Source organism: Vulpes lagopus, chromosome 12 (assembly GCF_018345385.1).
Source record: "Vulpes lagopus strain Blue_001 chromosome 12, ASM1834538v1, whole genome shotgun sequence".
Taxonomy (NCBI): Eukaryota; Metazoa; Chordata; class Mammalia; order Carnivora; family Canidae; genus Vulpes; species Vulpes lagopus.
Genome location: NC_054835.1, coordinates 5,143,646 through 5,170,284, shown reverse-complemented (window position 1 = coordinate 5,170,284; position 26,639 = coordinate 5,143,646). Strand labels below are relative to the sequence as shown.

The 26,639-nt window shown below is 50.8% G+C and overlaps 2 protein-coding genes across 7 annotated transcripts in view; both read right to left on the bottom strand.

Moving 5' to 3' along the window:
* Nucleotides 1-2,375, bottom strand: part of GARNL3 (GTPase activating Rap/RanGAP domain like 3) — a 147,385-nt gene extending 145,010 nt beyond the window's left edge. Inside the window, exon 1 of one of the 2 annotated variants that reach the window (XM_041723830.1) lies at nt 2,187-2,375. Coding sequence is in view for 1 of the 2 variants with exons in the window: in XM_041723829.1 (XP_041579763.1) it covers nt 1,701-1,792 (92 nt within the window). In the remaining variant the exon portion in view is untranslated. Of the gene's footprint in view, nt 1-1,700; nt 1,874-2,186 lie in introns of those variants that run through there. The other variant, XM_041723829.1, reaches the window with a different exon arrangement.
* A 1,429-nt stretch (nt 2,376-3,804) lies between these two features.
* RALGPS1 (Ral GEF with PH domain and SH3 binding motif 1) overlaps nt 3,805-26,639 on the bottom strand; it is a 292,653-nt gene continuing 269,818 nt past the window's right edge. For 2 of the 5 annotated variants that reach the window (XM_041724551.1, XM_041724553.1), the window contains 6 exons: nt 18,794-18,877; nt 17,369-17,474; nt 15,462-15,554; nt 15,175-15,280; nt 12,309-12,400; nt 3,805-8,478 (listed from right to left, as the gene is read on the bottom strand). In XM_041724551.1, coding sequence (XP_041580485.1) covers nt 8,449-8,478; nt 12,309-12,400; nt 15,175-15,280; nt 15,462-15,554; nt 17,369-17,474; nt 18,794-18,877 — 511 coding nt within the window. In that variant the 3' untranslated portion in view covers nt 3,805-8,448. Of the gene's footprint in view, nt 8,479-12,084; nt 12,401-15,174; nt 15,281-15,461; nt 15,555-17,368; nt 17,475-18,793; nt 18,878-26,639 lie in introns of those variants that run through there. The other 3 variants (XM_041724552.1, XM_041724555.1, XM_041724550.1) reach the window with 2 other exon arrangements.

Sequence of the window (26,639 nt, the reverse complement as noted above, 5' to 3'; positions counted from 1 at the left end):
GGCTGTGGGATCCAACTGCACAGATAACAGAATGTTTCCATCATTGTGGAAAGTTCTGTTGGACAGCACTGACCTAAATGTTCTACCTCAGGCCTGGATCCAGCTTTTGGCACATCTCTTCAGGCACATCTCTTCAGCCTCATCCCTTGGTACATTTTTTTCCCTCCGCCGTTCTCCAGCAGCAAGTGTAAGCAGAGCGGAGGGACACGAGAGCATATTTGCCTGGTTCTCCCAGTCCAGTGGGGGCGGGGGGGGGGGGGGAGACGCATTATCTCCAGGTAATTATACACAGCTGGATGTGGAATTGCAGATATATACGTAGATTACTGATACAGCACAGAGGTTCAGGCTGGGGTTCAGGGAAGACTTCCCAGAGGAAGAGGGGACGGGTGTCAGCCAAAAAGACTCTTCTAAGTAGAGCAAAGAGCATGATAGGAGTAAAGGCACAGAGGAGAAAAGGCACAGCATAGGGAAAGAATTACCAGCTGGTCAGGCATTTATTCATTCAATAGAGAGTAAATGTCTGTGTAGGCCAGGCCTGGGGCGGGCTCTGGGGACAGAGTAGTGACCAGAACCCGGATGATCCCTGTCCCGATGATGCCTACACTCTCATCAAGTACTGCTGGGGGCCAGGGCACTAAGGGGCACACGAGTAGTGCAAAGGCCTCCCACCTCATGTTAAGGAGTCTGGTTTGTCAGCCTAGCTGTTGATTCCTCTTTTCGGCCGCAGTGAGGGCCAGAGTCCCACCTCCTGTCTTTCTCCTTGTGCCCCACCCCGTCCCCACCACTGCTGTGGGACATGGGCAGCTCCTGAGAGGGGGGGCGTGCTACACCCCGCCCCAACGGCCAGTCATGACGTGGTAAAGACAAAGTGGTAAAGACAAAGTCCAGCGGGGAAGCTACCGGGGTCATCTGGAAGCGGGGGCAGGGGGGCGCTGGAAGGGGGCGGGGCGGACTCTAGCGACGCGGGAGCGGGAGGAGGAACGCCGGCTGAGAGAGAATGGGTCTGGCAGAGCAGAGCGGGTGGAAGGCGTGTCTGTGGAGCAAGGTTCCAGGGAGAAGGGACCCAACAGGACAGCTTCAGAAGAGTTCCCTAGGCCAAACGAGGGGGACCGGGATGGGCAAGGGCTCTCCCGGCAGAGGACAGCCGTCGCGGGTCGGAGGGGCCCCAGGGCCCAGCGCATTGGGGGGCCACACCGCGCCAGGATGGGCGGGGCTGTGAGGCAGCAGGTGTGCGTTACCTGCTGAGCCAGGTTGGGGAGGCTGCAGCTGGCCTGGGTCCTGGGACAGCGCAGAGGCTCCCGCAGGACGAGGCCTTCCTGGGACTTCAGGGGGCTATTTCCCGACCTTGCCCTTGAGCATTTCCAGGAGGCGGCCCGGCACATTCTCCACAGCCCCAGATCAGCCTGGAGCCCGGCTCTGCTCGGGGCCTGCCTCAGCCCCGGCGCTTTGGGGGCGTCTCGTCGGATTTGGGTTCCCAACATTCACTGGTTCTTGTCTGGGGCGACACCCTCCCGCACCTGCCGCTTGGACGGCCGCTCGGCCCTGGCTCCTTGTCGGATCTCCTCAGAGCCCCCCAGCGACCCTTCCCCGCGCCGCGGCCTCACAGCCCTCGGTCCCCTCAGACCGCCCCCCGCCCACCACGTGGCCGGCTCCCCTCCTCCGCCCCTCTCGGCCGCACCCCTCCCCGGCCGCGGTACCTGGGGCTCTCGAAGCTGCACCCCCTGCGCCGCAGCGCCGCCCTCTTCTGCCGCAGAAGCGCAGCGGCCGCCCCGCCGGGCTCCGGCTCCATCGCCCCGGGCGGGGGCAGCGGGCTCGGACGCACTCGGGTGGGCTCGGGCCTCGGCGGGGCTCGGCCGGCCGCTCGGCTCGCACGCCGCAGCCCATGCCCCGCCCCGCGCGCCGCCGCCGGTCCGAGGCCCCGCCCCGACCCCACCCCGAACTTCAGCCCAGCCCACTCCCTGCCCCGCAGCTGGGGCCAGACCCCGCCTCGACCCCGCCCCGAGCTTCAGCCCCGCCCGCCCCGTGCTCCTGAGTCAGGCCTAGGCCCCGCCCCGAACTTCAGCCTCGTCCTCCCCGCGCTCCTCAGGCGGGTCGAGGTCCCGCTCAAGCCCCGAGCTCCAGCCACGCCCTTCCCACGTCGGCCCCACCGGGTCCAGGGCGGGTCCAGGGCGGGCTGTCCTCACCTCCGTCGGGCCCACTCGCGGAGAACGCCGCCTGTCCTCAGAGCCGTCGGGCCCGCGGCCCCGCCCCGCCCGCTCCTGGCCCCTCAGCACAGCCCCGGGCCCCGCCCACTCCTCTACGACTCTGCTACTGAGCGTCCGCGGGGCGGCCGCCCTCACCCGACGGGTCGGCTCCCTAGAGCGTCGTCCCTCCGCACCTCAGTTCCTTCTGGCCATTTCTAACGTAAAAGCGTCCCTCTGGGAGCCGCCTCTCCCTATGTCCCGCCCACAGGCACGGACCCCCTTTTCTCTCTACAGCCCCCAGCATTGGGGCCCGCTCACTCCAGCAGCCTCCAACCCGGCTTGGACAGGGCCCCGCCCACAGCCCGCCTCCCCCAAGCCCCGCCCACAGCCCCCCCCGCCCCCCCCCCCCCCCGCCTCACCTGCGCGGCCGCCCGGGCCCCGGCGGGTTGTACGCTGGGGTAAAATACCTGCCCCGAAGGCTAAATAGGTGTTCTCCCGTAGTCTGCGTTAGCTCGCGGATCTCTCCATCCCTTAAAGCGGAGGTTCTGCTGTCGCCCGGTGGCCGTTTGTGGCGCCTGACGCAGTGAGTTTTGCAGGCGACCAGTCTTGACTGGATGTGATGAACTCTTTCCAGCTGTGTGACAACCACCACACCCCCCACCGTCTTCACCTCCTCCCCAAGTCAGATGCACCCGTCTCAGAGCCCTTGAGCACTGCGCTGGGGCTGAGGGGAGCGACACTACCTGGGTAAATTTGGGGGTCGCTGTGCCATCTAAATCGTGTGGAGGTGGTAAGCTAGGGCTCCTCAGCAAGCAGGGCTTGTAGTGGCTAGGGAAGTGTGGCTATGCCGGGGTGGCAGAGCAAAACCTGAGGAGGATGTGTGGGAGCCTGTGGTTGGGGAACTAGCCACTGCAGTTTTGGAAGGCACTAGCTGGGAAACTGAGGCAGGCAGGGGCTCCCATGATCAATTTGGATCATGTCATTGGCACACATTCCCTCATGACTTTCCCACTGCTTTCACTGTAATGCCTAGACTTCTTTGCTGCCGCACATTCCAGCCAAGAAGCCAATCTGGATAGAGAAGGTGAGAGAGAAAGAGGTAGGGAGCTTTCTACTTCTCCTTCCAGCCCCTTGAGACTCCACCTCGGTCCTCCCATGCATTTCCGTGAGACAGTCTTGTAAGACAGTTCCCCCTTTTCTTAAGCTAGAGTGGGTTTCTGGTTTTTGCCTAACATCTTGAACTCCCCCAACATCTTTTCAGACCTGGATCCCATGACTCCCCCAATTCTTTATTCAGTGAGACTGGGTTGGCTGCTGTTCCCAACTTCATCCTGCTCCTTCTCCTTTCTGTCTTCCTGCTTCCCCGGTCCTCCATGTGTTCAGCAATCTCTGAAATGAGTCTCCAAATGCCCCTGTCCCCCGTCCCCAGATCCTCCATCTCCCTCTCTGAGTGCCCAAAGCACTGACTCTGTCTCTTCCTGAAGGGATTGCTCCCATATGTCATTTCTGTTCTAGTAACCTCTAAGCAGGGTCCTAGTGCTCCAGACCTCCTTGATGTCTGTATTTGGCACAGCAATGGTTTGCTAGTGAATGCAAGTGATTAATAAATTGAGCAGTATTCATTGGAAAACACATTTAATTTCGAAGTAAACAAAGATGTTTGTACATTAAAGTATTTAATTAGTGAAACAATTATCAGTGTAACAAGCTGAAAAATACAGCAACTTGATACAAGACTGAGGTAACAAAATACTTCACCAAAAATCTAAAGAATCCCACAGAGGGCTGATGTTCAGTGGTTATTGCGGGTGAGACAATTCACAAGAATTAGAGAAAGTCCTTACACAGCTGCATGCAGGAGGTTTGCTGGAAAAAAAAAAAAAAAAAGACAGCCCAGGAGTAGTGCAACAGATTTAACAAGAAACGAATTAAAATGTAGAAACGGATTTTCAATTTACTTTGAAGAATACATAAGAAATTGAAAACTACTCTCTATGCAACATTTTGAATGCTAAGTGAAAAACCATGCATTTTGGCACAAAGTTTATTAAAGATTATGCCATACTAATAAATTAATTGCTAATATCTCATTACTGAATGGTCACAGTCATTCAGAAATGGGTAAAGAGATTAATGATTATAAAATGGACAGATGATCCTTCGAGTTGCTGCTGCAAACAGGGATTTCCAGGCTGCCCCCAGCGTACACACACTTGTGCAGTACAGGACTCCGAGGTAGTCCATGGTACAAGTCCTCAACACCCAAGAAAATGCAGCTCTTGCTCATGCTGTACTTGCATTTAACATTGAAATTAAAACTAAAAAGCCTCTGAAGTAAATACTGTGAACATTCTGACCCTACTCTTTCATGCCACCTCAGAATCCTTCTCAGCATGCCCAACCATAGCTCTGTGCCAGGGTGTTCTGCGACAACCAGCCTCTAGGACAGCGACTCTATCGAATTCTTGCAACTGAACTCACAGGTCAAGAGGCTATTCAGTCTGTTGAGCATTTTTGAGACCTTTCTGGAGGAATGTGCACAGGGTTTTTACCCAGTGTTAGCAGAGAGGCAGGGTCTTGCCAGAGAAGATGCCATGGTGAGGATTATTTGTTTGTTGAATGTGGTCAGCTCCACCAGGGCAAGGATCAGGTCTGCTCGTTCTCAGCCATTTACAGTATATCCTGGGTAGAGCTTGGCACACAGGAAGCACTCACTAGAGTCATGGATGGATGATCCATCCATGGATGGATGAATGGGTGGGTGGGTGGTTTTGCACAGATAATGCTATTTCTAAGGGACTCATGTAGATTTTTTTCTTTCTTTTTAAAACATGAAATCACATGTCAGTATGATGTGAGGCTGGTGAAAGTCATTTATTAAAGTCACACAAGATAAGTTAGGTTGTGTTTTTAGCAATGTTCACCTTGTTTACAAGCATGAGTAATGTGGGTGCAGAGTTGTAGCCCCCACCTGTGGAATGGAATCAGACCCCACTTGTGAAAGGCTTCCCATTTTTGGTCATCTTCCATTTGTAAGATGGCATCCTAAAGATACTCGTCTTGGGCTTGGAAGGTGGGAGAGGAAGATAATGAAAGAAATACTGGCCATTTTGGTAAGGAAAAAGATACTTTATAAATCCACTAGGCAAGAGAGAGGGGGTTCTTTCCTAAACAGAATGCCTTCAAGTATCTTCCTCTTTAGGTTCCATGGCGAGACAGGGTGATGAATGGGCTTCTTCAGGGAAGGAAGGGGAGGCCGCACTCTCTCACTGGGCACACTTAGAACATTATTTATACTGCTCCTGTCTGAATCAATCCTACATGAAGCATTTCAGTTGTCAGAACGTACTTGGCTGACCTTGAGTTATAAAACATGTTTCAACTGAGAGAGGTGAAAATTATTCTCAGGGAGAGGTGCATGAGTTGTTCTTGGAGCATCATAATGATACCAATTACCTATTCCACAATTTGTAGACAGCATCCTATAATTTTCATTTTGGGGCACCATGATCTGTTTGCTCAAAAAACCCCAAAAACCTAGCATATGCATGCAAGACAAACCACCTTCGATGGTTTCACAAACATTTGTGCATTATGGAAAAAGAGCAAAACCCAGAAATGCTTCCCTCCAGAGTGAGAATCTACCCATGCATTTCTCCCTTTTGGGGGTTCGTGCCTGGCCTCCTCTGTGCCAGCCTGAGAGCCTTCTCATCTGCTGCTTGAGGGACAAACCAATGCAGGCAAGACAATCAGCCCTTATGTGCTTGGCCCCGCGTTCCGGCTGGGAGAGCCCAGCATCTTTTGGCCTGCTTTTAGGACTCTTCCTCTCCATTCAAGGTTCTTACCAGCTCTAAAAGCCTTTGCCAACAAGGTCTAAGCAGATTCTTCAGGAGTCCAAGCTAAGAATGTTTCTAGGAGGGGATGTAGGATCAGTCTCAATTAGCGAGCAGACTAAACATTTTGAAAAGACTTGTAATTGTGCTATTTCAAATTCAGCTCAGAAGAAAATATTTGTGAAAGATAAGAAAAATGTGTAAAGGGCAGAAAATGCTCTAATTAAAGGAAGCCTGAAATTCTGAGGGTTTTTGGATTGACATCTATAGTATTTCATTTGAGAAGAGCCAGGACAGTTGAGAAGCAGAGAAACACAAGGAAAATAAGTAGCTGATTTTCCAGTTTTGCACCTTTCTCTGAACTTAAGACTTAAAAAAACATTAACAGGTAGAATCAGGTTCAATGTAGGTTAAAGCGTTAACACTGCCTGGTTCTGGTGAGAGGTGTTGGAGTGTTTAGTGTTTTCATTTGGCTTCTGGATGCCCATTTGAATAGTCACCAATGTGAACTGGGTGCATGCAACCAGGCCCCAGCTGTGTGCAGGTGTATAGAGCACTCATGGCCAAGGTTGGATGGCACCAACTTTACCACCTGGAGCTCCTCCTGGCACAAAAGCATTCTAGACTTTGCTCCAAAGGAGGGTTAGTTGCTGAGCTCACTAAGTCTTGACCATAAAATAAGTCTTGAGCTCACTAAGTTCCTGATGGGAACTGCTTTCCTCACCAGTTTGTTAGAATTTTCAGGAGTTGTCATCGTTTGATCAAAATACAGTGGTGAATCTTTGGTCATTTTAAAATTTACCTATCACAGTTTACTGTTTAAGATGTTGTTTTGACGCATCTTGCCCAGAAACTCTAAAGGGTGATTTGATGTCTGATCAGTGTGAGCTTGGAAACCATGATAGCAACAGGGACCCAGGAGTTCAGAAAAATATTTCAGGGTTTCCTTCTCAGAATTTGGACACCCAGATTAGAGAGGGAGGGAGGGAAGGAAGCTATGGTGATAAAGCTACCATAAATAAAGCTAACTTTTATTCATTGTTTTGAATAAAGATGTATTTGTGCAAAATAAAAGTCACCCAAAAATAAGACAGTGACAGGTAAAGGACATTGTTCACGTGAAGAGCTCTTAACTGAATGCAGAGCTGGGACTGTTCACTCTCCAGGGCTTTGCTTTCTTGTCACCACGGTCATCAACAATTGTGCCCTTGCACATGGATATGGAGAAATTGCTGGTGACCGCGTTTGGGGGCAAGATTGAGGGAGCTTAAGGCTTCAGCGTCACTCAGCTCCCCAGTGTACCCAGGAATCCCAGTGGGCCCCACCCTGGCAGTAGATGATGGGAGCAAAGCCTTGGCCTGCAGGAGAGGCTGGTGCACAGTGGCTTCTGTGCAGCTGTTCTCTGTGAGCATGGCAGCCTCTGAGTGCTTCCAAGGAAGCTGGGAGAAAGTGTCACAACTTCCCGTTCTGGCATGTTCCGGGGGGAGAATAAAGTCTTGACCATAAAATAAGGGCTTTCAGACCCTGCAGGAGAGACGGGGGTGGGAGGAAGCAAGGAGGCTAGCCCAGTCCACAGTTCTGAAGCCGGGTCCTGTCTCAGAAAAGCCAACAGCAACAAGGCCTGGAAGGGACCCGGGGGGGGGGGGCGGGGGGGCCAGAGAGCAGGCCTTCCAGATGAATAGCACCCATAGGAACAGAAAACAAGACACAATTTAAGGCATTGTTTGTTTACAGTAAAAGAATGCAAGGAACCCTTAACATAGGAGGAATCTGGGCTCTCACTCTGACCTTCCTTGGTGAACAAGGCTATCACATAAGGTTAAAGCAGGGCCTCAAAGCGAATGAAAGATGTGACGTCACAAGTCTTGTGCCAAAATGCATGTTTCTCAAAGAGTTCACACTCGCTCGCACTCACACGTACATGGCACACACACGCAGAGGATGCTTTGGGGGTTGTACAAAATCTGAGGCAGCCCTGTGGGCGAGCGACCCCATGCACTTGGGGTATAAAAAGCCAACTCCATAGCCTGTTCCTTCTCTCTGGCCCCTCATGCAGGTTAACACTGTCCACTCTTGTGCAGGAGAAAGCATGGGGGACCCAACGTGGGCCAGGTGCTCTCTAGTCGAAGCAGCAGCTGGTGGACGGACGAGGGCCCAGAGAGGGAAGGTGGGGTGCACAGTCTGGGGCCTGACCATGGCCCTGTGTGGTGGTGCTGAAGAATGAGTGTCATGAGTCGCTGGGGATTGGCAGGTGGACCCTGCACTGGTGAGCCCTCTGGACCATGAGGTCGCAGGCCGAGTCCCCTTGAGTCTGGCTGTGAGTCACCCAGCACCCTGGCCAAAAGCCTGTGCCCAGGACATGCGCTTCGCCACCAGTCCCAGGCTGGGCTCCCAGAAGCCTCTGAAGTCACGCCAAGTCCTGCAGAGACTTACTCAAATGACATAAGGTTTGCAGGTACCTGGAAGAGAAAGCTCAGCCTCTTGTCAAAGTTCCAATCTTTTGGAATGGGACAAGGGGTGCCCCTAAGGGAAGGGATCAGGTCTTTCCCAGCGAGTCTGCGAATGAGCTGGTTGGGTGAGAAAGAGGGCCTCGCGAGAATAATGGCCACTGTTGTCAAGTGGCTGCTGTTTGCCAGGCACTTGACATCATCATGTCCTTCAGTTTTCCCGACACCCCAAGAGGCAGGTTCTGGAAATGTCCCCATTACAAAGATGAGGACCCTGAGGCTTAGAGAGGGGAAGCCCACTTCGAGTAAAATGCGAGGCTAAGGTCCCAGAGCCCACGCTCTCATTCACTTAAGCCTGGCAGCAAAATAAAACTGCACTTGGAGCGGACAGGGGGTAAATTCTGTAGGAATGGGCACAAGCCTCTGGAAGGAAAACCAGTGGGTAGGGGTGGGTGGGGAGGGGGTGGCAGGAACTGATAAGCAGGAGCACTAGGAGGAGTGATCAGGATGACAGGACCCCCAAGACCTTCCCGTAGCTGTGTCCCCAGGACAAAATCCCAGCTCCCCTTGCTGAGGAGACTGCCAGCTCTAGGTCAGGGTGCTTCCCTCACCTTTCAGAGCTGCCCCCAGCCCCAGGCTCCCCAACCCGGCACTGCTGCAGGGTTCCAGGGGATCTGATGAGAAGCAATTTCATCAAAAATAAATCCATCTTGGTGTCAATTTGGTCAAGGTGATGAATTGGAAAAAATGTATCTCCTTCCACCAGGAGATAGTTATAAGAATGGTCACAGCAGTACTGTTCAAAATAGCAAAAAGCAGGAAATCATTCCTGGGATCACTGCCAGAAGAATTAATAAAAAAAAAATGTATCAGTACAAACAAATGAATGACAGCTATACACATTGACACAGATGAATCTCAGGAACACACTGTAGGAGAAAAGCAAGTCACAGAAGAAAATATCCAGTTATGGTTCTATTTTTAAAAAATGTTTTTTTAAAAAAAGGTACCCCAGACAATACATTAAGGAATCAAATACACATGATAACATTTTAAAGGAACAGTAAATAAATCAGGAAAGTGGTTATGAGGTTCAGGCAGATGGGAGGCACACAGAATTAGGAAGAGGCCCCTCGGGGAGAGAGGTGTTCTGAGGCCTTTAGGCTCAGTGGGCAGGGAGCTGAGAGTGGTGGTCTTCTAGCTGTGGTTTACGCCTTACTGACCTTATCAATACGGTTCAAGTGTATTTGGTGTTAGTACAATTTTGAGAAATGCAAGTCCACAAAAAAGAAAACTAATCTTAGTCACTGAGCTTATCCATGGGGGTAGATGCATTTCTGTGACTTCTTTCATTATTTGAAATCTGCATGCCATCACAGGGATGTGCTGTGCTTTATTTAAATAAAATGTTGTGTGGACTATTTTGCTGTTGCCAACTTTTTATGATCAAGTACAGTGTACAGCAGGAATATATGGTTGAAGGTAAATTCGAAATAAAAAGGGAAAAAAAGTAAAAGAAATAATAGATCCCCCTCCCCTAGACCTAAAAATTGAACAAAATTCTTAAAAGTTGCAAAACTTTGCCATGGCATACTACATTTGCCATATATGAAATTCCATCTATTTGTCTTTCTGAACAAACACTTGCGCTATCACATCGGTTTGACCCAGTTTCCTGTTACCTGCTGTGGCGTTGCTGCCACCCTCTGATGACCTCCACCCCACAATACCTTACAGCTAGAAACAAAGGGCTTTTGTGAAGGACAACCAAGGATGCTCCCAGCTGGGGCTGCTAAAGTGCTGAGGCTGTTGTCTCTGGGCAGACCCCAAGGGGCAGACCCTCAGGCTGTGTTTCCCTCACCTCCCCCGCCATCCTGGGGGCCCACCTCAGAGCTGTCAGTCCCTGAGCACTGCCAGCCTCCACTCACAGGTCAGGGGGCCCACCTGTGTGTGGTAGGTGAGCTCCGGTGCTCTTAAGAATGGCACTCGGAGCCCCAGACACACTCAGGGTGACTAGTTCGGGAAAGGTCAGGGTGCTCTTCCTCTCTTAATGTGACCTGAGGCCTTGTTTACTTTGCATCACCTTGAGGTGACTGTCCACCAAAACCCTCGGCCTTCCTTCCTGTCGTGGAGATGAGCAATTACATTTGTTTAGTGTAAAAAAAAAAAAACAAAACATATATATGTGCTCTAGACCCCATGGAATTATACTTCCTTGCATATCACTTTAGGAATTTCACATACAGAGACAAACATACACTTTATAAATATGCTCATGTATTTTAATACAAATGAGATCACTCTTACATATGCTCTACACTTTGCTTTTTAAAAAAAAAAAATTAAAGTAATCTCTGTGACCAACATGGGGCTCGAACTCATAACCCTGAGATTGAGTCGCATGCTCTACTGACTGAGCCAGCCAGGTGCCTCTGCAGGGAACACACCTTTGTGTGCACGTGTGAGTCTATCACCAGGACAAATTCCTAGCAGGCAGATAGGTGAGGAAGGGGATTCAAGTGCAGTTTATTTTGAGCTTCTTTGTAGTATCTCACATTTTCCCTCTGTCAGACTTTCCTACTGTTTTAATTTGTCGAGAACTTTCTACTAATTCTGCTTTCTAGCTTCCCATCATCTATAATCTGACCAGCTTGTCACCTATGTAGTCATTGGACATGACAGATGAAAATCCTGAAGAGGACCAAACTGAGACTTCCCTCTGATTTCCGAGAACCATTCTAAAGGACCCAGAAGTCTGTGTGCTGTCCCCAGCATCCTCCTAAGACCCAAAGGCCTAGTGTAAACCAGCCTTTGCTGAGGCCCCCTCACACCTCCAGGCTGGTGCCTCCAAGCTGCTACCCACCCAAAGCTGGTGCTTGCTCTATCCCCAGCCTGAGAGGGACCCATTGGGCAGTGCCCTCTTCTGGCTGGTCACTGGGGGACATGGACAGCAAAACTTAGGGATAGAAGCACCAATCTGGCAAGAGCAGCCAAATGCCTCCCACCTGACTCCCAGTGGCAGCAACATCCAGCCTGCCCCATTGGGTGCTGAGGGCTGGAGCAGCCATGCCTTTCAGAAGCCTGATGGCCAGGCTGTGCTTCCAAGCCCTTAGCTCAGCTGCAGGAGGCTGAGCAAGCTGAAGGTCCTCTGGGAAGTGCGAGAAAGTGTGGAGCTCGGGGCAACAAGTATAGACTCCAGTGCAGGACAGATGGGGGTGAGATCTCATTAACTTTGGGAACTTGAATGAGTGTCTGCCATTCTCTGAGCCTCAGTGTCCTCAGCATAAAAAGGAGACAGTAAGAGAAACATACCTCCCAGGGGTGTTGTGGGCATTTGGCCAATTCTCACACGTAAAGCATTTCCTGTAATGCCTGGTCCTGGGCCCGGCGCAGATACACTGAGCAGCAGCCTTATTTGGCTCTCAATATTAGCTAATATTTTTATTCCTAAAGGTTTTGGGGCAGAGAGGCCCTTTTGTCAGTCTGGAGTATTTCCATCAATCAACTTTGGAGGGGAGATGGTCTAAATAGATGCTCTCTTCTGATCACTGGGGCGATACCACATTTGCCACCTAACTGTGCCCAGTGGATGTTTCTGCAGTGTTTCCTTTAGTGGGAAATACACAAGGATCAGATCCACAGTTCTTGTCTGGAGCCAGGCTTAGTTATAAGCTTGAGCAGAGGATGCCCTGTCTCACGGAGAAAGGTTGATCAAAAAAGGGTGCCTGGAAGCATAGCTGATAGGCTCTGAGGGAAGGAATGAGTCCTGTTTTCTATGTACCCTTAGTCCCAAGGGTGGGAGAGGATATTTCAAGAGACAAGCAGGGTTTCGGTGACTTTACCTGAGGCCTGTTGCTTTTGCATGCATCATCCAAATGCTTGTGCCACAGTATTGCATGAAACCGGGAACCAGTCTGGAACTTGTAAACATTGCCTGACGGGCAGAGAAACCATTGGTTAGGAAGAGGGAGGGCCCCATGGGAAGGCCTGCCTGTGACTAGGGCACAAAGATAAATGTGAACTTAGGTTAACTAAACCAAGGAAGGTCAGGAACAGCCCAAGGTAAGCTTGGGCTTGCAGAGGCAGAACTTCTGGTGCCTCTGGGCTGCATCTGTGGACCAGGCCACTTAACCATTTTGGGGGCCATGATGCATTTGATTCTGGTGCAGCCTGTGGGCTCTTCTCAGAATAATGTTTTCAAATGCATAAAATAGAATACAAAGCAGATCAATACCACGGAAATATAGCTATCAATCTACTAAAAAACACTTGAGTGATACAGTTCTACATGTGCTTCTCTAGTAATGCATCAGTAACAAAATCTAGGGGCATGTTTGACACTGCACTGTCATTCCAGAGAGAGAAGCAGAGATGCCCCTGAGAAATCTGCAACTATATGTGATAGAAAAGGATCTGTGGTTTTCTTTGGAGATCAAATCACAGGTGTTATGAACACTGTAGTAGTTTAATACTTAGAGAGGCATGAGAGGCCACAGAAAACAAAGGTATGATTTTTTTCCCCACTTGGGTTCACAGACCCCTTGAATTCTATCCACAGATCCTGGCCAACCTCTGTGTCATATTTCCCTCTGCTTGGTGACAGTGGTTTCCTGTGGGCTAAGGCCCAAAAGTGGCTTGTGGTCCTCGCGGCCATATGGTCCCCAAGTCAAGCTTGCGTAGACACAGCCTTTACTTCCTCAGGAAAAGACTTCTAATCCAGGCCTTCTAATCCTGGAACCTTAAGGAAGGAATTCCAGAGGCAACCAGACCAGGATGTGTGACAACTGTGTGTAGCTATTCATGGATTCAATCACTTAGACATAGAGCAGAGAACTTGGCTCCTCTCTTCTCCAGTCCCTGGGCTCTTTGAGGTTCCTGTTTCTTTACTTCTCAGCTAGCAACATTACAACCCTGTGGTCTCTTTACTGCAGCAGCATCTGCATTACCTGGGAGCCTGTTAGAAATGCAGAAGCTTGGTCTCCACCCCAGATCCACTGAATCCAAATATGAATGTTCACTAGTTCCTCAGGTGATTTTTATATACCTGAACCTTGACTAGAACATTCCTGAGAAGATGTGAAGATGCTTGGAGACTTTACAGTCCCAGTGACTTTGCCCAGCTAGAACCCAATATCCAGGTATTTCAGGGTTTTGTCATGTGACGTGGTCTACCAGAAAGACAAGCATGGCCTATTCTTTATTATATTATTATTATTATTATTACTATTATTATTATTATTTTAGTGTAGTTGACCAAATGTTACATCAGTGTCAGGTATACAACACAGTGATGCAACAAGTTTATATATCATTCTGTGCTCACTACAAATGTAGTTACTATGATCACCATACAACTCTACTAAAATATCATTGACTATATATTTTTTTCCATTGACTATATTCTTATAACTTATTCATTCTGTAACTAGAAGCCTGTATCTCCCACTCTCCTTCACCCGTTTTGTCCATCCCCCCACCCCTGCCCTCTAGAAACGACGTTTGTCCTCTGTATTTATAGGTCTGATTCTGCTTTTTGTTTGCTTGTTCATTTGGTTTTTGTTGTTTTGCAATTCCACATATGAGTGAAATTAGATCATATTTGTCCTTCTCAGTCTGACTCCTTTCACGTGGAATACCCTTGAGGTCCATCAACATTGTCATAGAGGGCATAATCTCATTCTTTTTTATGTCTGTGTAATATTTTTATGGCTAGAGTGTGTGTGTGTATGTGTGTGTGTGTGTGTGCATGTGTATCATGTCTTTCTTATCTACTCATTTATCAAAGGACACTTAGGCTGTTTCCATATCTTGGCTATTAAAAATAATACAATAAACAAAGGGGTGAATATCTTTTTGGATTAGTGTTTTCATTTTCTTTGGGTAAGTACCCAGTAATGGAAGTACTGGATCATATGGTATTCCTATTTTTAATTTTTTTGAGGAAACTCCATACTCTTTCTTTTCCACAGTGGCTACACCAATTTAAATTCCCAACAACAGTACACAAGGGTTTCCTTTTCTCCATATCCTCACCAACACTTGTTATTCCTTGTCTTTTTGATTTTAGCCATTCTGACTGATGTGAGGTGCTATCTCATTGTGATTTCTGATTTCCATTTCCTTGATAGGATGGCCTATTCTGAATGTCAGTGTAGACAGGGCTCCTAGACAAGAAGGTGCCCAGAACTTTCCTTCCACCCAATGTAGTCATGGGGGAAGGATGGTACCAGGAGGAAATGGGAGATGACCAGACAAGTTAAAGTTGGGGCTTTTGTAAAATGGCTCTTCTCTGATTTGGTCTTAGACCAGGATACTGTGAGAGTCTCATGGAACAGGTAATGTCAGGGACATCCCTGAAATCTTCCAAAACCCAAGACTCTCCCAGCCCTATGGGAGGTCCCTGCCCTATGCAGCATTATATTATTTATTCCAAGACCTTGAGGCTAAAGCTTCCAAGGTAATGGGTTCCAGTAGCCACAGGTGAGGCCACAAAAGGCAGCTGTGTGCCATGCCCACTGCTCAGTGGACACACTGACCACGATCTAAGCATTTTTCGTGGCCCAGTGAGGGGGCCCTCTGACCACAACCTAAAGCAAAGGGAAGGTAGCAGCCCCAAAAGTTCTTACTGTTTCAAAATGTACATTTGGCAGGAGAGGAAAACAGAGTAGAGAGAGGTTGTGGGCACCCAGTGCCCAGCCTGCTGCCTACCTTTGTCAGGGTTATTCAGCTGGAAGATGTCTGGGTGCTCAGGGTCATCAGGCAGCTGCACCATCCAGCCCACAACGGAGACCTTTTTGCCAGGTGTGGATTTATACTGGGGAAGAACAGCAGCATAACCAGGAAGCCCACGTCCTCCACTCTCCAAAGAAGCTGAGCTGGGTCTGGCAGGGTTCCTTCCTCCTCCCGCCACCTCCCCTGTTTTCCTCCCCACGCCCATTACCCCCGAGTCACACTATGTGAAGTCCCAGCCTGGAGAGTCCTTTCGTGGGACTTACGTGTTTTCTGTCTGTGCCCCGCAAGGACTTGGCTCCGTAGTACAGGAGGGTGGATCCCGAGAGTATGACCCAGTACCTGGTCCATGAGGACAGCTACAGAAGAAGGGGAAGCAGAGTGGCAACCCTGTAAATGGTGGGAGTGGAGTCTCCCCTCCCTGCTGGATTACAGATCCAGCTGCACGGGTGGAAGGGTGCTCCCTTCCTCCTAACCAATGCCCTCACCGGCCTCATCTCTTCCTGGCACCTCATGCATCAATATCACTTTTACCCAGGGCTGGGAGGAGGGAGACCCTCACCAGAGCCTTTGAGCTCTGAGCCCTAAGCCCTGTATCCCCTCTCTGGCTCCTTTACTCAGAGAGCCTTTCATTTTTTCACCCTGTTTAAGGCAGTGCCAAGGCAGGTGACTTGGCCCCAAGAAGGTCCCTGGAAAAAACATTTTTAAAACGCAGACACGCTAAACCATAGCCTAGTAGAACCATGATTTCTGTGCTGGGGTTCTCTGGCTGAGACTCAATGGTAGCACTTGGGAAGTCCTTATGGTTAGAAGTGGGGAAAGCCAACAGAGCCAAGCTACAGGTATTCTTTCTGTTTCTCTAGGCAGCAAGGCTGGGATTCCCTCTTCAGGAGAGCTCTGCTCCTCAGTTTAGGGAAAATCACTTCAATAAGCCTTTTGGTTCTGCAAATGTGAAGCAAGTATCTTCTGAAAGGAACAAGGTTGAGAGTAGAGATGCAGATGGTTCTGTATTACAGCCCACAAGACCCCTTTTCCATCCTGGATGGAGCTATGTCACTGGAATAGTGAAAGCAGTGGCTTTCAGACCTCTTTGATGACACCCACAGGTGTATATGACACACATGCACATACATGTCGAATTGAAAGAAGCTTCATGAAAAAGTACTTACCTTTATTATATGTAAGGAATGCTGTTGTTTTCCATTCTATTCTATTGCTCACAAATACAGGTTATGACCCACTGGACTGATTTCATCACTGGGCCAACCAGCATTTGGGAAAACCCTGCTAGTGGGACTCTGTCTCTTCCTGGCTCAGGATGACTGGGCCCTGAATTCTGAGTATGGGAGAGAAGCAGGCAGGTCCATACAACAGGCCAGATACAGGGCCCCATGTCACAGAATGCTCTGTGATAACCTGAGCTCAAGGGACAAAGTGTGGCCCAGAGCTGGGGTGAAGACCCTCCTTACCCACGAGCCACCTATCTGCACACAGGCTAGCATCTGAAGGTGACAGCTGGGCTAGCACCCTGGCAACTTCACTGTGGGCACAGGCAGGAAGGGCTATCTTCAGGTGGTTCCATGGGCAGTGGACAGGGCAAGCAGGGGCCAGGACGGGAGCGGGAGGGCAGAGCAGACAGGAGCTGATGCTGCCTGGAGACACAGCGCACAGGCTGGCTGTTTGTAGAAAACCCTTGCATGGATGCTCTGTTGGTAACAGTACAGGGGTCTTTGCAGGTGGCTGAGGCCCTGCTAGGGGTGCGGGTCATGGAGCCAGTGACATGCGGGTCCAGCACAGGTGACCTGGGAACTAGCAATGGAGCCTCAAAGGCCTCCTGATGCTGCTGCCACAGGGAGAGAGGGCACCTGCAGCTGGGGTTACCATACAGGCTGTGTTGACCCTCTGAGGGACAATACAACCAAATGCCCAGAGGTCTGCGGGCTGCCACTGACCCTCGTCACAGCCTTGGCTCACTGCATGCTCACTGCATGTACTGCCATGCATGTGACATTCTTGCTCAGTCCTTTAGAATGTTGGCACTATTTTCTCCCGGTTTACAGATGTAGAAAGTGAGGCCCTTACACTCATTCAGTGGCACAGCTAGGGCTGGAGTGCAGGCCCTCTCTGATGCCCCTGCAGCCTCCACACAGAGCTGGGGTGTCTCTGTACTTACCGCAGGTCTCCGTCCTTCCTTGAGCAGGGTTTTCCTCCTCAGGGGACCCTCCATGGTGGGCACTGCGGCTGAACTCCCCAGTGTACAGATGCATGGGCCTGTGGGGCTAGGGGGAGACCAGTAGTCAGACACCGCCCTGGCGGGGCCCAGCTCAGGCCCCTCTCCCCCACAGGTCCCCACCGTCAAGTCCGCAGTGCTGTGCTGGGCCAGAGGGTGCAACGTGGTTGGGGCAATGCCAGGGAGGGGCCCCTGAGGCCATGGAGAGCTTGAACAAGGCTGGCCCTGGACTGGCCACAGCTGAAAACTTTCACCTTCCTCACCTTTCTGAGCACTTCAAGGCCCTAGGCTTGGTGACAGTGCTCCCTATCATCCAGGCCCCAGAAGCACTGCCACCTGGTCCCCACCTCCGCGGTGGCTTCCTCTGGGCCCTCCCCTGCGTTTCCACCTTCCTTTCTCCCCAGTGTAGCCCCTCCAGGCCCTGGCTGGAGCCTGGTGGAGCCTCCATCAAGTGGGGAGGTGGCGCTGGAGTGCAGGGTGCCCAGGGGGATCTGGGCCCACCAGACAAGCTCAGCGCCTTTGCCTCAGGGCTTCGGGTGCCACCTACAGGTAAGGACAGCCAAGCGAGGCCCTGGCCCAGACCTGCCCCAAGGCCTGGATGGCAGCTTGTTTTCTGGGTAGGTGCTTCTCCTGGGCTTCAGCTCTTGGTGCCCTTCCTCCGCATGCCGTGAACAGCCCTGCCATCCATCTGGCTGCTTGAACTGGAGACCTGAAGGTTTATCCTCTTACCTCTCCACCCCCTGCCACCTATTCAATCCCAAGGATGCAATGATCCCAAGCCCTATGTATGTCTGACTGCCCCTCAGCCATTGCACTCCTCCCACCTTAGTCCAGAAACAGCTCTTCCTTTGGACAACTGCCTGTTGGCTGTCCCCTGGCCTCCCTGAGGGCACTCTTGCCTTCCTCCTGCATGCTCTCCGGTTCTCCATGCCACGGCCAGGATGACCTGGTCACGCCACTGTCTGTCACCCCCCATCCCCACCCCGTGGTTGGGCCCCACTTCCCCAGCCTCCACCGCTTTCTTCTCTCATTCTTTCCAACACTGACTCTCCTTCACTACCCATGCCACCCTGCTCTTCCTGCCTCCCTCTGGCTTGGGGTGCTCTTATTATCCCTACACCTCCCCTCCCTGTATTTGATTCATTCCTATCACTCTTCCCGTGGTTTCTCCAGAGAGGCCTTCCCTGCACTCCCTTTCCAGAACACCCCACCACCTCTCTGGGACCATCAGGGACCTGGGAAGCAGCCTCATGGACTGGGGTAAAGGCCGCATCTGGTGCATCCAGCAGCCTTGAGCACAGCTCATGGCATCCAACAAGCAGCCTAGAGCTAGTTGTCAAGTAAATGAGCACACGAACAAATGAATACCTATAGACGCAGCTCCGGGTTCTGGGAGAATTCCGAACTGGAACCCGCCAGTTGGGCCCCAGCGTGGCATAGAGACGTCCCCTGCTTCAGAGGAAAAGGAGTGAGTTTTAGCAAAAGCCAGGAACAACCAGACACTCTGAGGAAGCAAGGGCATCTCGGACCCTAAGGGCATTAGCTCAGGAGGCTCCAACCCCAGCTCTTTCGGCACCTCCTCCGTCATGTTGCAGACACATCTGGGGCATATCTGTCACTGCCAGGCCGGTGAACACAATAGCCCCAGAGCCTCTATCAGTGTCAGGGTGTGACTAAAATCAGGGCACACCCACTTACCCAATGTGAAGCTGACACATTTAATAGAAAATGCCGTACAGCCCAAATAGTCCATGGTAAGTCCAATTACAAGGGCACGCACAGAAGGAATTGTGGGCAGTCTTGCATGTCGGGCCTGGGATTGGGGGGGCATGTGCACTGTCTTCATGCACCAGGGCACAGCTCAATCCCTCTGTTTGCTGTGTCCTCTCCTTTGCTGGCCCCAGCCAGACCCCTGCCATCTGCCCGTGGGCCACCCCTCTGGCTCCTCTCCCACCTGTTGCCCTCAGCAGGGAGCCTCTGCTGGGGAAGATGCGGTTTCCAGAGTAAGCAGAATCTAACCTACAGGGTGGGCGGGGAGGCTTCTGTCTTTCTGTCTCTTCTCTTCACCTTTTCCTCTTTCAGCAGGATGATTTCCTGTGTCCACTTGGTCCTCAACCACCTTCTACCCCTGCGGCATGGTGTCTCCCTGGGCCAGTGCTTTCCTTGCTCCCTGGCCAAACAGTGATGTAACCCAATTTAGAAGGTCAGACAAAGTCAAGCCTGCCTTTGCAAATACACTCCCCGTTCTCCGCTGCCAGTCCTAGGTTGCTGCGTGCAGCCCCTTGGCACTGGACACCTGGGGGGTGGGTGGTTGGGGCCAGGCTCATTCTTTGCAGCAGGCCCATTAGAGCAGAAGTGAGCTCAAGTTCCTCTTTGGGTGGGGCGGGGAGGGGGGTCGGGTCACGTGAATCCCTGCCCCTCGTCCTCTGCTTGAGAAGAACTGTCCTTAATAACCATCTTGGGTCTGTGGTACAGAGGCCCAAGTTCAGGGCTGGTCAGAGTCTGATGGCCGTCTAGGCCAATTGCCCATCCAGCCACTCCTCCTTAGGTGGTAAAGAGCCACAGCAAGTGCTTAGGCCCTCAAGTCCACAAATGTAACAGAGCTCAGTCTTTCCCCAGCACCCCTAGGTGACAGAGGATGGTCACAGGCCCTGCCACAACAACTCCCAGCCCACACCCCGGATTGTCTTCTCCCTCTCCTCCATTCAGAAAAAGGCTTGCAATGCAGTGATGAGCAGGACATCACAGGTAACAACAAATCTGCTCTAAATTATGAAAAGCTTTGGGACTTTCATTGTTACTGTCAACACTGCTGAGTACCTCACAACTGGGTCACAACATATTATAACCCCGTGCTGAGGCAGGCTGCTCGGAGGGCTCCTTCAGCCTGCCTCCAGGGTTGCTTTCCTCTCCAGCCATTACCAGAAATTTCTTATGAGTTGGGGCAGGGTCTAAGAGTGAACCTTTCTGGGATGACATTCCTTGTGCCCAGGGGACATCTCCTCATTTGATCTGGATTCCTGCTCTGAGCTGCCACCTGTCTGGAGTGGGACATGGAGCTTCCGTTTGCAGAGCTGGATCCTCTGACCCCTTCTTCTCCACCTTTCTTCTTGTGAGTCTTTTTGCCCTGGTACCCAAGGAAAAGGTGTGATGACAGCGGGCTGTCTGCCATTACCAACAGTCCCACCAAAGGGGGGATGTGGTTGGTGCTTCTACCTCCCCTCCACCTTTCTCTCCTTTCTGAGATAGTCCACGGCTGCACACTCAATAGGTGTTTGCATGACTGACACTTTTCAATGGAGAGCTTTAAATCAGTGTCTTCCAACCAGTCTAGTCTTTTAAGTAGCCTTTTTCCATGTTCTTCCTAAAGGTGTGGGGTGCCCCCCAGTGTACCAGGCTGGTGGGGGGTAATAATGCAGGGGCACAGAGATCACCAGTGAGTGTAGGCTCACATGAGCAAGATCATGACACTCACCATCTCACTGGAGCTTTAAGCATATTATCTTCTCCAGAAGAGGGAAACTGAGGCTCAGTGATGGGAAAACACTTGACCAAGGCATGAGCCTAATAAGCCAGGATGTGAACCCTGTTCTGACTCTACAGCCCAAGCTGCTCCCACACCTTTCAGGGCCGCAGGGAGGCTGAGATGTCCCATGTGTGGGGTCTGCCACAGGGACTAGGTCTCCATGTGGAGCCAGCACCCTGTGGGTGGTGTCTGGGCATTCTCCTCCCAGAGGTGCCACTCCTGTGGGCCTCTGCTATAGCTCACACTGATCAGGCTTTGTCAGTGTCTGAGACTGGACAGCCCGAGCAGTCGTAGGTCCTGGTCTCTTGGAGTGGGACCACTTCCTGAGTCCCTTGGCCCCTGGTCTTGCACTAGAGTCATCTTCCAGTGGCTGACTGGCACTAAAGAGCAGCTGCCACTTATCCACTGCTGACCATGAGACACACTGTTCCTCTCACCTCTGTGAGGGGTACTGTTCCCACTCTGTCTTAGATGAGGAGACAGAGGCTCAAGAAGATGAAGCCACTCATCCCACTGTACTGGCCTGTCATTAGGGATAGAGATGTAAGTATTCACAGAGCGGGGATGGCTTTCCATCTTTTTTTTTTTTTTTTTTTTTTTTTAAATTTTATTTATTTATGATAGGCACACAGTGAGAGAGAGAGAAGCAGAGACATAGGCAGAGGGAGAAGCAGGCTCCATGCACCGGGAGCCCGACATGGGATTCGATCCCGGGTCTCCAGGATCACGCCCCGGGCCAAAGGCAGGCGCCAAACCGCTGCGCCACCCAGGGATCCCAAACTTTTTATCTTTTTTTTTTTTTTTAAATTTTATTTACGGGGATGGCTTTCCAATACGAGCAGAGGGCCTATGTCTGTCAAGCTGCTCCCAGTGGGGCAATTCAGAGCCTGCTTCCCTGGAACCTGGGGGAGTGACCCTGGCCTTGGAGGTCAGTGTCACGGTGACTTTTCCCCAAGGCCAGTTTTTAGAATAGTTAGGGTTGTGGTGGTCCACCTTCCTCCCCAGGTGAGCCCTGCAGGGTTGGAAGAGGGTTATGATGGTTGGGGACTATGGTGTGGCCTGAGCAGCTACCTCAGCCACTGAAACCAATCTGATCATGGCCTTATTTGAGAATATTTGTTATTTGAATGTTCAGAGCCAGAAAATGCAAAATGAAGGGGCAGTGGTACCTGGTAAACTCAAAAATCAGGAGATTTCTTAGACTGACATGGAGAGTCCCACTCTGGAACCACAGACACCTTTTCCAACATGATGCTGGGAGCAGAATGTGGCTGAATGGTATGTAATTCAGGAAGGCCATTTTACTGTTTCTTCTCGAGGATGGATTTTGGGCAGCAGTGGGGAGAAGGGATGCAGCAGGCAACCCTACTCATGGGAAGTCTGGTCTGGGAAAGATGTACGGCTAGCAACCAAGTAGAACACTTCAGTCTCAAATAGTGCACAAAATGATAATAATGATGGTGGTGGTGGTGGTGGTGATGGTGATAATGATGGGCTGATGAGAATGATGGTATGATGATGATGATGGGGTGATGGAGATGATAAGGATAGGATGATGGTGATGCTGGAGTGATGGGAACGATGGGAATGATGGAGGTGATGGGGATGATAAGGATGGGATGATGGTGATGATGGGGTGGGATGATGGGAATGATGAAGTGATAGTGGTGATGGGGATAATGAGGATGGAATGATGAGGATGATGGGAATGATAGATGCCAGGCAATGTGCTAAGCAGTACTTTTTCATTATCTTGTCTAGTCACACAGGGCTTTTTTGTCCTGAAAATCAGGAATACTGTCAGGCAGGCACTATTTTTTTTTTTTATTGTTTGTTTTAAGTAGGCTCCATCCCTAGCAGGGAACTCAAATGAGAGGCTTGAACTTACAAACTCGAGATCGAGACCTGAGCTAAGATCAAGAGTCAGATGCTTAACCAACTGAGCCATCCAGGTGTCCCCAGCAAGCACTATTCTTATCCCCATCTTGCAGATAAAGAATCTGAGGCTTGCAGAGGTGGAGTGACTTGCCCAAGCTCACAACACTAGGAAGAGGAAGAGCAGGTCAGGCTGCTGAGGTGGAAGCAGCCAGAGTCCTGCTTAGGCCAACAGCATCATGAGAATTTTGACTATCCAAGGCAGGTCTGAAAGGCACCTTCCCCTCAACAGTTTTCTAGGTATACTTTAAGTAGTATCATGGGGATTAAATTCCCCCTGTTGGGGAACAGGGAGAAGTCTTTGATAATAATAACATTGGGGTCCCAGTAATCTTGTCTTAGCAGAAAGAGTCCTCCACCCCATCCTTCTATCTCAAGTGCACAGGGCCCTTTGAGTTACTAATGTGCCTGTGGAAGTGTCCAGGAGATGCTGTTCATTGACAGTGTCCACTTGCACCAGCAAACTTTTAACAGGAAGCCATCCCATTAGGCCATAGCTTGGTCATAGCTACTTCCTGAAGATTCACAGATAGGAAGCTGCCACTCTGAGTTCTGCTGGACCTTGAGACATCCCTTCCAGCAGGACTTGCTAAAGGATTTCTATTGCTTATAAGTCACTCACTCACTCCTCTCTCAGCAATGTCCTTGATCTACTGAGTGGGTCTCTAGGAGCCATATTTGCAGTGCATATCTAGCTGAGTGGATAGAACAACACCCGATCCAAGACAGGTCAGATTTTCTCTCATGGCAATTAGGAACTAGATGAGATGGAAAGTCAGGCTCTGTGGCTGGATGAGATATAACATGTAAACTTGGGAGCTGTGAGGTGTCCATCTTCCCCTCTTTGAGCTGGGAAATCTAGAAATCTGGTCTGCAGAGACAGAAGGGAGAGCAGCAGATATATGTGGAGACGGATTAGTTTGAAATCGAAAGGGAATCCTGTCCACTGTCTAGGCCCTGAAATCTGAGGGGTTGTAGGTTTTGGACAGAGAGGTTGTGAGCTGAGATTTCTCAGCAACCTGTGAAGCCACAGTAGCTCGTGGGGAGGGCCCAAGGACAAGGTCAAGTGAAAGGCCCAGGGACTTCTGGCCACTGTTCTCTCTCAGAGGAGCCTAAACTCCTGGGTGGAGCCTCATTTTCCAGACTTTGGTGTCTGTTGCTAAAAGCAAGGCAAGAGATGGTATCTTTGGGGGAAACCCACATCAGAAGCTTGGCAAGTTGTCCAACCAGGCTGCCACAGGAGGCAGAGCATCAGAACAGAGGCACAGAGCAAGATGGACCTGGAGAAACCAGACAGAGGGATGGGTGGGTGCAGGCACGACCCTGGGGGATTCCTGGGCCTCAGCCAAGGGCATGGAAGGAAGGCAGTGAGGTTCTCCATGAAAGTCACCCTACAGACAGCCACTCTCACGTTACACTTCAGTTAAAGGGACCCTCACCACTAAGGCTGCCTCTAGAGCCTCCAGAACTGCCCCTCCCTCTCTTGAAATGCTGCATAGTCTGGGGCTGTCATGACTTTACTTTCCTGGGGTTTCCCTAAGAATGTTGGAAGATTCCACTGGCTAAGAACAAGTCAACCTCACACAGGGAAAAATGGCATCGCCCAATCACCTTGGCACCCTGGGGTACCTCAGGGCCAATTCTCTGCAGCGGTCTCTTAAAGGGGTCCTCCCCCCAGTTCGGTGTCACCCTGGAGGCCAACCAGAGCTGGTGGACACTTGCCTTCATGGTAGCTCATCTGTCCCACAATTACTGAACTATCATTTTGGGACTTTCCTCTTCACCCCACCCACTCTGAGCCCCCTGGATCACCTGCTTGCTGGTAACAGGTACCCACTGAGTGAAAGCCACAAAAATGTCAAAGTAAGTTCCCAAACAGAGCAATTCCGCCCATGTGCTAAGCATCCTCGCTGTAGAGCTGAGGCTCCTGAGGCTCAGAGGTTGAGAGACATACCCAAGGTCACTGAGAGCAAGCTATCCTGACCTCAGGCCCCTCCTAGCACTGCTGGCAGTGTAGGGAAGCCAGACCATGATCTTTCAATGCAAAGGCACACTAAGAACTTCGGAGACCAAGACACATCATGGAGTCCCCCTCTCCGGCAGGGACTCTTAAGAACCAAACCAAGCATCCCTGGGCCACCTCTCTCATCCTGGCACACAACTCAGGCCTTGGAGCCTCCTTAGATCCTGGGATCCCTCTTGAGGGCCCACTGTGATCCTCTTAACCGACGTCCTTGGGCTTCTGTGTAACCATCGCCACTACTGGAAGCCACTCCTGACCCCTCAGTCTGACTCGGGTCACTGCACTGGACACTCCCATTGAGTGCTGCACAACTTCCAGACCATTGTGGACCTGGCATCATTGATTTGTTCTCTCTCCCAATCCGACTGTGAGCTGCGACTAGATCCCCTGTATCCCTCACCTCCCTGAGAAGGAAGGAGAAACAGCTCTGCTTCAGAGAGGGTTGTCACTCTTGTCTCTTTCCAAGGATCCCTCTGCCTCCTTGTCTTTCCACCACCTGTATTTCTGGGCTGTTCTCTTGCGAGAGCGCCCTTCCTCACACACTGCTGATGTCGGAGTAGAGAAGACGGATGGCCAAGGGTTTCGTGATGAACTCTGTGACATATTTTCCTATGTTACTTCTTAAAAAGCAATCAGTAAACATTTCTGATTTTATCTTTTTTAAAAAGTTAATTTTTTTCTGGGCATAAAGGAAACATGTACCCGTTGTAACAGATCTGGAGAATACAGAAAAAAAAAATGAAAGAAATTCATTCAGTGACCCTAGAACCCAGAAAGAACTAAGGTGAGTGACATTACACATTTTTGTACATACATATATGTTTACTTCACTCATCCATTTTGTTCCTAATTTTTAAGAACTTCATTTAAAATTATTAACTCTTAGGCTAATATTTTTATTCTCACTTTGGTGCCACATTGGGCATAAAAAGAAGCACCTATTAGCTCTTTCTGATGGGCTTGACTAAAATATTTCCTTCCTTCTTGAATTTCTGAGAAGCCTGAGGTTTGCTTGAGGCTAGCCTATGGCAATGTCCACAGTCCCTAGTTTCCAGTTAATTAAGTACATGTTGAAAATGCCTTTTCAGGGCTGCCTGCCTTCTTTCCTTGGGAAAGCACAGTGTGATATGGGATCCTCCTCAACCCAGGACACTGAGGTGAGAAAGGTACAGGTTGGGACATGAGGTAGTCTTAAGAGAGGAGGGGGCCCACCCTTACCCGTCGCCCCAGGGACTCTGGCCTCTGGTTGTTGAGGGCCCTGACCCAGGACCACTACTCTGTCCTCATTCTGAGCCCAGAAGATAGGGGAGGGTTTTTAGAACAGCCGAACCAACCCCTACCTGGTCTGGCCACCTCATGGCTAGTCTGTTCTCACTCCTCCTCAGCCTGCGGCCCTGCTGAGGCTGAGACATAAGAAGGGACAGCAGATGAGATGGGCAGCAGGAGGTCCTCTTTGTCCCTGAGCCCTCAATGCACAGTCCCAGCAAGAACAGGGTCAATGGGGGTGCCATTCCACCTCCTGGCCCACTCCCACAGAGAGCAGGGCAAAGGGTCCCCATGACTCTTGTGGGCTCCATCATGGGTGCTTGTGAAGGCTGGCCACTTGAGAAAAGCACCAGATGTAGCCTGAGCTCTGGCCATCAGGCTGAAATGTCCATGTGTATGATCTCAGGGAAAGCAAACCTGAAGACAAAGCCAAATGACCTTGCATTCATCAAACAATGGGAACC